The sequence below is a fragment of the Synchytrium microbalum genome (assembly GCF_006535985.1).
Source record: "Synchytrium microbalum strain JEL517 chromosome Unknown SmJEL517_scf0004, whole genome shotgun sequence".
Lineage (NCBI taxonomy): Eukaryota > Fungi > Chytridiomycota > Chytridiomycetes > Synchytriales > Synchytriaceae > Synchytrium > Synchytrium microbalum.
In genome coordinates, this window is record NW_022158353.1 from 183,410 (window position 1) to 196,719 (window position 13,310).

Sequence of the window (13,310 nt, forward strand, 5' to 3'; positions counted from 1 at the left end):
GCAGCGCCTTGTATATATTCACACGAGACCTTTCTCACTCACAGTTCTCGACCTGCAGGGGCGTCGTCTCAATGGGACTAGCTGGTGCCAACAGCTACGCCGGCCTGCTGATATGCAGACTCTTGCTCGGAGTGATGGAAGCTGGTTTAGCACGTACGTAGTCTACCTCATATCTGATTCAACCATGTCTTTTTTCCCTCATCATCAACCACCATTCTCACAGCTGGTGTCGTCTACTACCTCACCTTCTGGTACCCACGCTCCAAACGCGCATTCCGTATCGGCATGTTTTACGTATCCGGAGCATTCTCGTCTGCACTGGGAGGTCTCCTGGCTGCTGGTCTGACGTCACTGGATACGCAACGTGGACTGTATGGATGGCAGTGGTTGTTTCTCATTGAAGGAATACCGTCTGTGATTATGGCTGTGGTGTGTTTTTTTTTGCTACCGGATTATCCAAGGACGTCGAAATGGTTGACTGAAGAGGAAAAGCAGTTCTTGGAACATACGTTGACGGGGGAGGCTGGATCCAACTCGCGTGGTCATGCATGTGAGTTTGTTGGAAGCGCTGGGAAGACTAGTTTTGGTATCAAAGAGACTGAAATACACAAATGTAACTGACGTCGCCTTTCTGCTCAACCGATAGGGGTTCCTGAAGAAGCCATTGCCTTTTTCAAAAATCCTTTAACATACTCGTTTGGATTCGGAGCCTTTTTCGTAAGCGATTCGGTTTCTTTTGAAGAAAGAGTTCATGCTAACTCATTTCAAACCCTCATTTTCTCTTTGAAACCTTTAGCACGGATGTATCATATACGGAGTAAGTTTCTCATACCACCACTTTGTTCGTTTTCTTGTGTTTTCTCATACGTCAAAATATAACTAACACCACGTTTACATTTTGGATTGTTTCCAGCCAGCATTCTATACACCAACCATCCTTCAAACGATTTTTATTCCCCTCGGATACACCTCCGTCCAAATCCAAGCGTTATCATCACCACCCAACTGGCTGTCATTTTTCTGCGTTTTCGCATGGGTCATCATAGCGGATCGGTTCAAGAATCGATTCATTGCAATGCAGGCACGTACATCCTTTCATCACACGCCAAACAAAGAACCACATCTAACTAGTGTCATATTAGTTGATCTTACTATTCCCTCTGGCATGTTTCATAATCTTTGCCGTATCGCCCTCAAATGCCGGAAACTATGGCTGGACGAAGTACGGGGCGCTGTTTATTGCTGGTGTTGGCACATCTGCTATAACGCCCGTTGGAATGGCGTGGAGGACTGACAGCTGTTACGGAACGACGTATACGGCACTTGCTGCGGCCTTTACACTGACTATGGGGAATGTTGGTGGTATGTCACACCGTTGGGATTGTGGAACAGGAGGTTTTCTGTTTTTGCTAAGACGTGTTACTTGTATTTTTTAGGTGCCGTGGCTCCACAGCTCTTCCAAGCTACCGATGCCCCATTATACCACAACGCATTCACTATCTTGGCATGTTTCGCTGCTGCAGCGATGGCTTTGGGATGGGTGCGTTTGTGTTCTCTTGTGTTGTGTGATGGCGTAAAAGGCGCCTATTCGGGGTTTCAACGAATGATCCCACACACACTGACGCCTTCTCGTTTTCTCTCTACCAGATACAACTGGCCATTGAATACTTTTATCCAAAAGCATGTGGACCATCCGGATCGATTCATTTCAAGAGCCGGAATGCTAGGGTGATGTTGTCTGCTTGAGATCTTCTTGGATGGGAGGGTTTAAGCCAAATCAAAAACTCGGAACTTGGTCATTTTTATTAATTATGGGATACTTCTTTAATATTCAATATTGAGTGTATTGGGTTGGTCTCGATAATACAACAGAGTATAAAAGTTTGTCTGTCTTTGAAGGGCTTGTTGTCGTCTTGAAAAGTTTCTTGAATATTAATATGTGTAGCTGAAGGTGTCTGAACGAGTCTCCAGACGAACCGCGACAATGCGGTGTTGAATTAGCCTCTACCACGAGATCTAACAATATTGATTTTGGTTTACACCATCTCTCAGTGTTGGCAAGCTCAAGAATAGCCAGAGCAATATAGGTTCCGTGAGGAGACCCACTTCATGGACGTAAACGTCAGCGTGGAGGGTAGCAGGAAATGTTGACTCGATGTCAATCTAGCTAGAATGGAAGAGCTTGTGAAGCGATCACCCTTGCTTGCTAAGAAAGACGCGAGGAGACAATAGTCTCGAAATGGTAGAAATCTCTTTTTCAACTATTCAAGCGAAGTAACCTCGAAACTAGCTGGCTCTTGTAATAAAGCTAGAAGGTAGGCGCATTGGGGTCTGTCCCAATATCTTCCCACGAGGGAACAATTCCAGTGAATAGAGTAGAGCATCGTCATTGAATGATGGTGCTGATTCCACCTGAATCGACAACTCCAGTGGAGAGGTATCTTTCGAAGGGCAACTGACTACGTTGATTTCCTCAAAGATTATGCTTCGTTAGTGGTGTGTGTAGACTTCATCAAGCTGGTAAGCATATCAGCAAGCAGCGATAGTTTCATATAATGATGGCAAGAGCTTCCAAGCGTGCATAGGCCAGAAGCGAATCTAGTAGGAAACGCTGGTTATCTTACAGCTTACAGACATTTCACGAAGCATGCGATTCAAGTTAAGCATCAAATATCAATAAACAAGTAAAAATTCACCATTTTCGTCTTACCTCATGTTCGAATATTTTGCATTGCCTTCCAATGCCACCTTCCACTTCCTTTTTTTTCTTCTCAAAACAAGGAATTAAGAAAGAGTTATAAGCCCATTGAGCAAGAATCCACTAAGAAAACGTCTCAATTGATGACGATATCTTCTTCAAAAATGGCATTGCCATCAAGTCTTCCAAGAGTATTCGGTCGTAAAAGACCTCCAGGTAAGCAAACACATATACGACAGTGCCTCTACTAGTAAAACAGCTGCATCCATGGGCGGTAATGCACTTTCTAGTATCTCTGATATGATTCCGCTACTCGAAGATGCTCTATTACGTCGTTTCTTTTTCAACATTTGCTGCATCAAATTTAATCACGTTATTTTGTTGACCAACTATGTATTTCATCCCACTCTACTATAGAAGGTCATCAAATTAGTACGGATGTCCCGACTAATAGAGCGCATCCAGCATCTGGAGTACATACCACCACCGCCCAACTCTCCCTCAAGGGCTTCTGGAGAGGTCAAAAACCGAAGCAACATCCAAACATACAACCATCACCACCTGCCGCCACTACCACTACAACATTATCACCCGTATCAACAGCTCCAGCTGTCAAAGAAAAGTCTCTAAAGGATTATACTATAATTGGATTATTGGGCGAAGGAGGACAGGGACGTGTCTTATTAGCTGAAAACATTGCAACAGGCCAAAAAGTAGCCCTCAAGCAAATCATGAAGGAGTTTAATGGTGCCAAGCCATTGACAGGAAGGTAAAAATACATTGATTGTTGTGTATGAACGAACACCACTCATTTAACCAAATTCTCTTGCTTCTTAGCTTGAAACATGAGCTCAAGGTGCTCAAGATGGCTCGAGGATGCCCATTCCTGATTTCGGCTTCTGCTTGCTTTCAAGACAAGAACTATATATACGTAGAAATGGAATATGTCGAGGGTGTTGGGTTGGGGAAACTTATTGATAAGAAGGTGCTAAAAGAAGATCATATCAAGTTTATTGCTATTGGGATACTGCTTGCCCTTGCATTCATGCACTCAAAGGATATCTGTCACAGGTGAGTTGTCACCTTGTTCTCTATTTATCTTTCGTCAAATCACTTAGCCTCTCAACACCCAACCATTTGAACATGGGGACATTAAAGCTGACAACATCATGATAACTCGTAATGGCCAAGTAAAAGTATTGGATTACGGCCTGTCTCGACTCAACATGACCGATATCGCTGTTTGTGAACCATCACAAGCAGGTACTTTGTTTTATATGTCTCCGGAAATGCTGGGCAATGAGTCATATGGTCGCTACGTTGATTTCTGGGCTTTGGGAGTCCTGCTCTATGAGATGGCTAATAACCAAGTGCCGTTTTTGGGATATGACGAAGCTGGGCTTTTGAAAGACATTCAAACGTACCCGCTAAACCGTATCCCAAACCTCGAATGCAACGGATCGACGGTGTTCCGCGCTTTTACTTTGAGTCTGGTCATCCGTAACAAGAAACATCGCTTGGGTATGGACGGTGTTGGAGAGGTGATGAAACACGAATACTTTGTTGGCATGAATTTGGAGGACTTCGGCTCACTCCGAGTACCTCCACCTCTTATTTCACAAATGGTACGTCTGGATTGCGTTGCGATTATGTCTTTATCATATCTACTTGAATTCTAACACGCTGTTGGTGTTTATTTAGAAGAAACGGCCAGCCAAAAGGATGCCCCTGTTGGACTGCATTCCACCTTGGAAGAGAGTACCAAAACTCTTCCAAGACTTGATGTTTGATACAGATCCTGCTGTGTCAACCATGGACACCGTTTGTGTACGTGCTGTCGAGCATGTTGGTGATTCTTTAGGTCGTCGTATGGAAAAGGGTGGTCTTCGCCCTAGCGGGATAAATACCGCAGTGGCTGACGCACCAACGGTCGCAGTAGCAAAATCCGATAAACGTTACGGTAAACCCGTATCTGAACTCCCCACAACCAAACCAAAGTCATCAACCACTACCACCGCAGCATTGGGTACCGTCAAAACGAACAAGGTCACGTCCGTCTTTAAGATAAAAGGTTTCCTCGCTCGTAGAGCTGTTGAAAAGGTCAAGAAGCCGTCCGTAACTTCTGGCACTACGAGTCATCACATCATCTGCTCTCCTCGTGCCAGCCCTGAAATCGGTGCTCTTCACCCTGTTGTATTCGAGACCACAGTGGCTGAATCACCTGCTATAGTCAAACCAGTCCATTCAAGTGAAGCCAGAAACTCCTCTCGAAATGAGGCTGCTGTCTCAGCTGTGTCCATTGATCGTCAAGGCCCCGAAACCATAGTACCGGGTCCTGCTGATTATAGCAGTCAAGTATCAGCAGCACTACCACAAGCCGTGAAAGCTACACCAGCTGTAGCAATCACCGACAACAAACGTACGGGTCGTAAACTCGGTGCTCTTCGCCCTGTCGGGACATCCCCGACAGTGGTCGAATCACCCGCTGCTGTCGCTACGGAGGAAGGACCTAACAATAGCTGGAATGTCTTGGACACCATCCCTTCAGTCTTGTCATATCGAAATCATGCTGCCTCCACTGTAGTCATGTCTGAAAAATCAGAAGATGTCGCTCAATCAGAAAGGGCTACCACGTCTGTTGATAAAGAAAGTCCAGAATCCAGTATTATGGCTGTCGCCTATACCGCAGAAAGTGAAGTCGCTGACGTCGGACCTCCCATCGTGTCATCCGTAGATCGAGACGAAACACCTATCTCGAAGACTCATGACAACCAGGATTCTGCTACCATATCAACCGTTTTGGATCGTGATACCAACTTGGCCAATCCGGCACCATTACACCCAAACTCGAATGAATATAACACCTTTTGCATCGTCATTGGACTCATGAGCTTCGCTAGCCTCATTACTAGCATTGTCGCTACCATCGGTATGTAATATATAAGCATCATTGTTAAGGACAACTAGAAGGAACCTGCCGAAGCGCTGGGAGCTTTAAACTAAAATAAGGTCGTGTTTGGGGGGGAGTTTGAAATGTGTCGACTTTTTTGACCTTTGCAATGTTTAAGAGAATACAAATAAAAGAATTAGATTTTTGGTAAAGAATCTGCTGCTATTGGTGTGGTGTCTTGTTCTTCCCTCCTCTAAAATTTATGTTGTTATTGCGTTTACCAACATTTGCTCAACAGACCCAGAGCAGGAAACAGTGCAACTCAACAAATCGACCAGTTGCAAGGCATGGATGGATCGGCCCGAAGAACTGTATCGACCTGTGCGATGTTTTGCGTCCAAATACACAAAATCAAACGGCTTTCCAAGCTCTTGATAGGTTAAGCGCTACCATATTCAAATGTCTGCGTAGAACCGTAGGACGCATTCTTTTACTCCTCCAACTCAAGTCTTGAAAGCTGATTCTTTCTCAACTCTCACCAGCAACCAATATAACAACACATAACCAAAATGACATCTCCACCCACCAAATACCTCATATCCGGCCTCCAAAACTCCATCCTCCCGGGCACACGCCACAATGTCGGATCTATGGCAATCGACTACCTAATCCAAAAGAACAAATCCAGCATACAGCACCTACCACCGTACGACATTCTCCATGTATTCGGAATGCACTGCTATCTGTACAAGCCGAATGGAGTTATGAACCTTATTGGGAAGCCGATTGCAGCTGTTGGTAAATGCTGTCAACGTTTTGGACATTAAGACGTGTTTTGATATGTTTTTGTTGGTAGTGAGGAAGGAAGGAATAGATATGAGGAATGTGATTATATTGCATGATGATTTGGATTTGGAGCTGGGTGTTGTCAAGTTGAAGGCTAAGGGGGGGTCTGCTGGGTAATGAAGTGCAACTTTTCCAAGCTGATTTGAGATTGAGCGTGTATTCATACGATTTCGTGTTTAGAGGGCATAATGGAGTTAAATCCGTGACGGCGCATTTACGGACTGATGTAAGTGCTTGCTATATGAACGTTGACTGGCCCAACAAACAACAACAAAAAAAACCATTGTACCATTATTGGATAATGTAGGAATACCCACGCTTCAGAATCGGCATATCACACCCACTACACGAAGACAAAGTCGTAAAACACGTCCTCTCGGGCTTCCACAACACTGAAATCGAAGTTTTACAACAGCAGGCCTTCCCACTCTTTCAAAAGATGCTGCTAGAGTACCTCGAAAAGCACAAACAGTGACAACCTCAACCTTTTAGTATACCCCTTGTATAGAATTTTAAATGCCAAATTACTTTTTCCCTGTATTTTAACTCTTTTTTTCTTTCTATTTACACGATAACTCTCTCTCATTTTCTAAAGATCTTTACATGAGAAAATGCAATTTGCTGTTGCGCTCTTTTGGAGGATTATATCCGTTAGCTATATAATGTGGTTTTGTTTGTCTAGGATGCGGATTTGGATACGTTGAGTGATCCAGATCCAACACAAGATAATAGGACTGTTCGTGTTTCTTGGTCGGGTGTGATTTTAAATGTCACGCCCAAGAATTTTTGAATGTCTCGTAAGTATGATTGTCTATGTGGAGAGAAATGGTGGTTAGAATAATGATGATGGGACAAATCTCGTCCGATGCATTCTTCGTGTTTTTCCCTTTGTATGACGATGCGACGATAACAACATCTCAATTTATAACTTTCCCATTTACGAATCCAGCACGACCTGCTAAGCACCACTTACGTGAATGTAGACAAAGCACCCAACCGAACCTTCCCAACATCTTCCGGCCCCATAGCCATAAACAACAACACCATCCACTGCGAAATAGTATCAACACATCCACCCTTCTTAATCTCTTGCAACAACAACCGAGCAGTCCGGATCCCCAAATCTTCAGGTGTCGGGAACGCATAATCGTTTTGTAGAGAGTCTGCAACTACTTCTGTTATTATTTTGGGTTGGGCTGGTGATCCTGGTGGTGATGGATATTGTGGGTCATTGTTGTGTTGATATTGGTGGTGATTGTTGTGCGGTTTGTCAGATGTTAGTGCAGGAATCATCATGTCGGATTTGGGTGCTGGACGAGGACGGAAGGCACATTCGGCGGATAGGAGGACGTCTGTGGTTGATTCTGCTACCAGAGTCAGAGCGTAACCGGGAGAGCTAAGAGAGAGAGAGAGAGTGGGTAAGAACGCTGGTGTGAAACAAAAACAAAACCGAACAAGACAATTCTACAGCACAGCTCAAACTCCACTGAAGATCCATCCTCAGCTCTACACACTTACTTTCCACTATCAGGTCCCTTGTACACATCCGTATAAATATATACATCCGGAATATAACGAGTCAAGAGACTTCGAGCAGATTCAACAACTCGGTTTGCCATTTGTGGAGACAACCGTGTGGCATACGCAATACCACGAATACGTTTTATGGTTCCCTCCTCAGTCAATTGTAGTGTTTTGAGTTGTCTGACGGTTGGGCATCGGAAAAAGACTTGGCCACCACCGTTAGGAGATGCGCCTCGTTTTGAGATCTAGTATGACCAGGTATTCTTTGGGTGAGTTTTTGACTCTTGCTTATTGATTTCGATGCTTGCTACCTTGAGTTCAAGGCCATCTTCAATGCCAAAGCGTTTCAATTGTGGGAGAGTTACAGTCCGTAGAGTGTCGACCTATTCAGTGTGTATCTTCAGTTTCTTTTTTTCAACCGTATTTGCACCCACCGAAATAAGCACACTCACAGATACATCCAAATTATCATTCGTAACTCCATTCAACGTGACAGCGAGGGGCGTCTTTGCAAAAGGAGCCAATGCAATCAGTGGTTCCAAAAAGTATCCAATGCCACGAGAGTTTGGGCAATCTATAATGTTTTCTCGAGTATAAGCTATCTGGTACTAGTAGAAAGCATACCGCAAACAGCACTGAATGGTACCGTGTGTGAATTTGCCCCCAGTGATGACACCAGGCCGATAAACGACAGTTGTTCCTGAGTAACTGATTTCAATGACACAGCCATTAGTGACTTTCTCCAATAGTCTCAAATAGCTGATTTCGTAATCTAGTCGTGAGATAGATTGCAAAGTTAGCTTACAGAGCTTGGAAAAACAAGAAAAATCCCACACTGTAGCAAAACAAAAAAAAAGTTGAAGAGCTCCACACAGCTTTCCACGTACCTCGTAGACCAGGAGTATCTTCATCTTCTCTGATACTGCCAATACGTACTGCTTTACCACTGAGAGTGGATAGCAACAACCGTTGTCTAAAAGACTTTGACGTTTCGACTTGCACCATAGCGAATCCAACCATGTCCAGGTTAAGATATTATTAAGTTATAGATTAGATTGTAGCTTGCGGATGTGTGAGGCGGGATGTGATTTGCCCTGTTGTTGGATGGGGTCTATATCATTGTTGTTGTTTGTTGACTGAACTTGGGCAACGAGAAAAAAGTGATTCAGAAACAAATCAGTGCTAACCACTTCGCATCGGGGCTATACTAATCTAGTCACGTGTCGAATGCGTTGTGAGACTCATTCGCACTGGTTTTGGGGCTCAATTTACGTGTTTTCACGACAGTTGGAGGTTGTCTCACTAAATCTCACACGTCAGGAAATGGGCGGTGAGAGTAAGCCATATACGCTATGTAAAATGATACTTAATCGTGACAGGAGGCGTAACCTTTGCTACGGACAACTTTAGACATATGTCGAGTAGTCGTGCTGAAACATGCAACTCGACTCTTTTGAGCTTCTCAGCAGCACCGCAAGTCTTCTTGCAAGAGAGATTACAACCGAAAACATAACAATTAGGCAACTTACACAGAATCTCCTTCGTGTCAGACCTCTGAACCTTTGAGGTTTTCACAAATTGAAACAAATTGACGCATCCTTCCTACAAGTGCACAACCAAGAACACAGAGTTAAGCAGTGAATATTGCTCGGAACCACTCAGAACTACTGTTACAATATTGAATCTATGAAACCATTCACTTCAGCAGAAAAGCCTTGTTTTGTTGGAAACTGGCTCAAATAATAATTACTCACCAGTCCCTTGACTATATTTCGCAGCAGCCAAACCCATACAATTATCCTTCTGCTTCAATGTATATGTTCTTCTGCATCCATTGTCAGCAGTTGCACTAGATGCCAAGAAGGCAAGCAGCGTGAAGGCCAAAATGATGGGATTCATAGTACGAGTCACATAAAGAGTGTATTGAGGGCTGAGATGTAGCGGTGTCTTTGGTTGTTGACCAAACGAAGGTGGCTCATAATTACGGGCTGACGGGCTGACTAGCTGTCTAACAGACAAAGGAACAACACAAAGCTAAAGTTGCTTGAAGGGAAATGCACTCTGAAACGAGGTGGCAAGTTGATTGCGTCCAACATGTAACACTTGAGGAAACCGCAGCAAGTTAAGGAATGAGCGATGCAAGGGTCCATCGGATGTGGTTCCAATACTTTCTTCAAGTGTTACTTACCTCAATTTTTCCTTATCTTTACGGCTTCTGTTGAAGTTGGAAAGTCGAGTTGAAACTACTAGACTGAACTGAAGTACTTCGCTTCAACGATGGAGACGAAGAAAGCGTTTTTGCCAAGACCATTGAAATACGTCACCCGCCGACGATGGACTTGGGCATGTGGCACTCAAAAGGAGATTCATAGCTGGATGTAATTCCGATATCAACGAGACACGTCGTGCCCTTTTTTCCTTTGCGTTGGCCTTTCATGTCATTCTTCCTTGTTGTAGAAACAAGGTCTCCATATCGCGTACGGTCAGAGCGCGTCTAGGAGCTTCATAAGGCGTTGCGATGTTCCGGACACTCCTTCTAGTCCTTTCCGTCTTCACCTTCTCAAAATATTTTCACCGATTCTCGAATTCACGTTTCAGCATTTAATGCAAGCGAGTCAGGTTTTGCTTCATCAACGTATCACTTATTATTGATTTTCGCTGATATTAAAAGAAAAATACGAACAAGAAATGCAGCTTCCGTTTCCTCCTTTGCTCTGAATTTGTCACTTAATATCGCAATTGCCAATTGCCGCAACTGTTGATTCACACAAGAGGAAGTGTCGCATGCTATCCGGACCCATCTTTCGCATCTTCAAATATACAAGCGAGTAGATTTCATTTACACGGTTGCCAACAAGTCCAGTTCAACCTCTCGAGATTTCATTCTCAAAAGTCAAAGTTTTTCGAAGCTGGTTCAACAGCGTAAAGACATTAACAAATTCACGGCGCTGCTCCATTCAACACGCACAATTCCAAACTCACCAAGTCTTAACGTTCTTGAATCCAATCCTGATCCTACTGAAAAACCCCTCCATCGCGATTCGTGATTTTACACGCTCGCAACAACCAGCACTTTGAACAAGCACCATTACACGTACGAAAAACACGTAAATACATCCGTATACCGTATACACCACGTCATGACCATTGCCAACTTGTCAGCAAAACAACAAGATGCTTCCAACAATGCTCTCGGAGCATTCCAAAACTGCATTGCAGAAGCAGACCGTAATGCGAGGATGTCGCTGTTTCATCAGGCTGTGGACTTGTACACGAAGGCATTGACTATCAGGCCAAAGGAGAAGACATGCCTTGTCAATCGGTGAGTTGGAAGAAAATTGTACATCACGTTGAAATCATGAATTTGCTCACCATATCGTGCGTTGATAGTTCTCGATGCTACAACCTGTTGGGAGAGAGTGAAAAGGCACTTGATGATGCTGAAAGTACGTTATTCGGCTATATTCACTCGTTTTATTCTCGTAAATCACGCTCACTAATTTTTTCATGACATTTTAGCTGCGCTCTCAGAAGACCCAAACTTTATTCGAGCACTGTATTGCAAAGCAGAAGCCCTCTACGAAATGGGAGAATTCGAACTAGCTCTTGTACAATACTACCGTGGATCTGCGCTCAAGCCCGAATTACATGAATTCCAAGAAGGAATACACAAGGCCACCACATCCATATCCCAAGCCGTATCCCAAATCACCAAAGTCAGACAAAACATGCCTCACGCAAACCACGCTCAGAACAATGCATCAGGAGCACAACCAGTCCGATTCACTACACCATCTGGCAACCACATTGCGCCATACAGTGAACCCAAGCAGGCTGCACGTATATTAGGAGCTTCAGGACGTGAAAAGAAGACTCTAACACCCGAATCGGAAAAAGTTTTGCTGGAAGAGTTGTACGAGGACAAGTTATTCTTGCAGGAATTGGCTGCTGATTCATCGTTCGCTCAAGAGGGTACCGATATACAAAATCTCGTGCTGGAGGGACTGCATTTCTTGGACACGCGAGTCGATTTCTGGAGGCAAAAGTCACCTGCTATTGGATCGAATCAGTCGTTGGCACCTAAACCTATTCGAAGGCGTGGGTCGAAAGAGGCTGCAATGCCTGAACGTAAAAGTAGTCTGCCGCAGATTCATGCTTAAGGGATAAGTCGGCTCCATGTAAAAAGGCTATCTCTTTCAACCACTTCAAGACTGTAAATTCAGGACATACCACAAACACGTACATAAATATTTCTCTGCATTTGATACACCACGCCATGTATATTTCGTGGGCTGCTTTTGATACGACTATACCTACTCTCTCCCTACGTACCCGTGTGCTTCTTGCCCATTTGCGACGGGACACTTTTCATTTGATGGTTTTTTTATTGTTTTGCACTTCTTGACGTTCAGGGATTGTCATGTCGGGGATGCAGCAGCTGTAGGAATCCGAACGGCAGAACATGGACATACGCCAGCGCCTCATCGCGAATCAAACTGGGTAGTCCTGACAGAAGCAGCAACAAACCACAAAATAGGCTCCCTGCTGACCATACGTTGTCGTTGCGTCAAGCTCAATCGGGTAGTGTGCCAATATTGATAATGGTCGTTTCGTTCTACGCCAACTTGACACAGCCAACATTAAATTTAGGTGTGCTTCGAGTCGACTAACATTGCCGAGAAGCTCAAGGTTGATGGTGGTGTCTGCATAATGCACCCTGTGAGTTGTTCAAAACTGGTTGCCAGTCATTCACCTTTGCACTTGTTATTTTTTGGCTCTCGACAAGACTCAACACATGCACAATCACGAACCTCCAGAGTGCCCAGCTCCCAGAGGAGCTTGACCATATGACCTCATAACAACACAATACTTCAACAACACCGCTTTTTTGTGGTTGCATTCAAGTCAAACGTCATATAAACACGCCACATTTAGCTCAAACGACGTACACAACTTGTTCGCATCTGATATAATTTAATGCTACTGCCAATGCATATTTTGTTGGGCTTTTTATACAACTTTATCTACAATCCTACATTTCTTTCCCTTTATGTGCAAAGATGTGGTTCCTATATAATTGATTCTATTTATGTTGCTTTTCTGTGCATCCTCACTTCCTTTCATACCACTACCACCAGACACACCATAATAACTTTAATCATCAACGTACCCACGGACCATCATCTACTTGTTGATGGTGAGCACCATTTCCAGCAGCATGACGTTCGAATTTAGACCAGAATGATGCATTGCTGGAAAGCTTGTTCCAACTCGCTTCAGCATCTTTAGCGCTAAGACCATGTGATCTTAAGCTGGCAAATACAGCTCCTTGTACGTCTGTTTCATCGTATC

The 13,310-nt window shown here is 44.0% G+C and overlaps 2 protein-coding genes across 2 annotated transcripts; one reads left to right on the plus strand and one right to left on the minus strand.

Moving 5' to 3' along the window:
• Positions 1-2,862: 2,862 nt before the first annotated feature.
• On the plus strand, positions 2,863-5,635 carry SmJEL517_g01165 (uncharacterized protein; the record flags this gene model as incomplete). The annotated part of the gene is made up of 5 exons (XM_031167093.1): positions 2,863-2,914; positions 3,116-3,467; positions 3,536-3,683; positions 3,817-4,323; positions 4,400-5,635. 5 exons carry the CDS (start codon positions 2,863-2,865, stop codon positions 5,633-5,635), a joined length of 2,295 nt encoding a protein of 764 aa, XP_031026945.1.
• A 1,477-nt stretch (positions 5,636-7,112) lies between these two features.
• Positions 7,113-8,978, minus strand: SmJEL517_g01166 (uncharacterized protein; the record flags this gene model as incomplete). Its single annotated transcript, XM_031167094.1, has 7 exons — positions 7,113-7,245; positions 7,408-7,830; positions 7,953-8,203; positions 8,270-8,341; positions 8,411-8,532; positions 8,605-8,730; positions 8,846-8,978. 7 exons carry the CDS (start codon positions 8,976-8,978, stop codon positions 7,113-7,115), a joined length of 1,260 nt encoding a protein of 419 aa, XP_031026944.1.
• Positions 8,979-13,310: the final 4,332 nt, after the last annotated feature.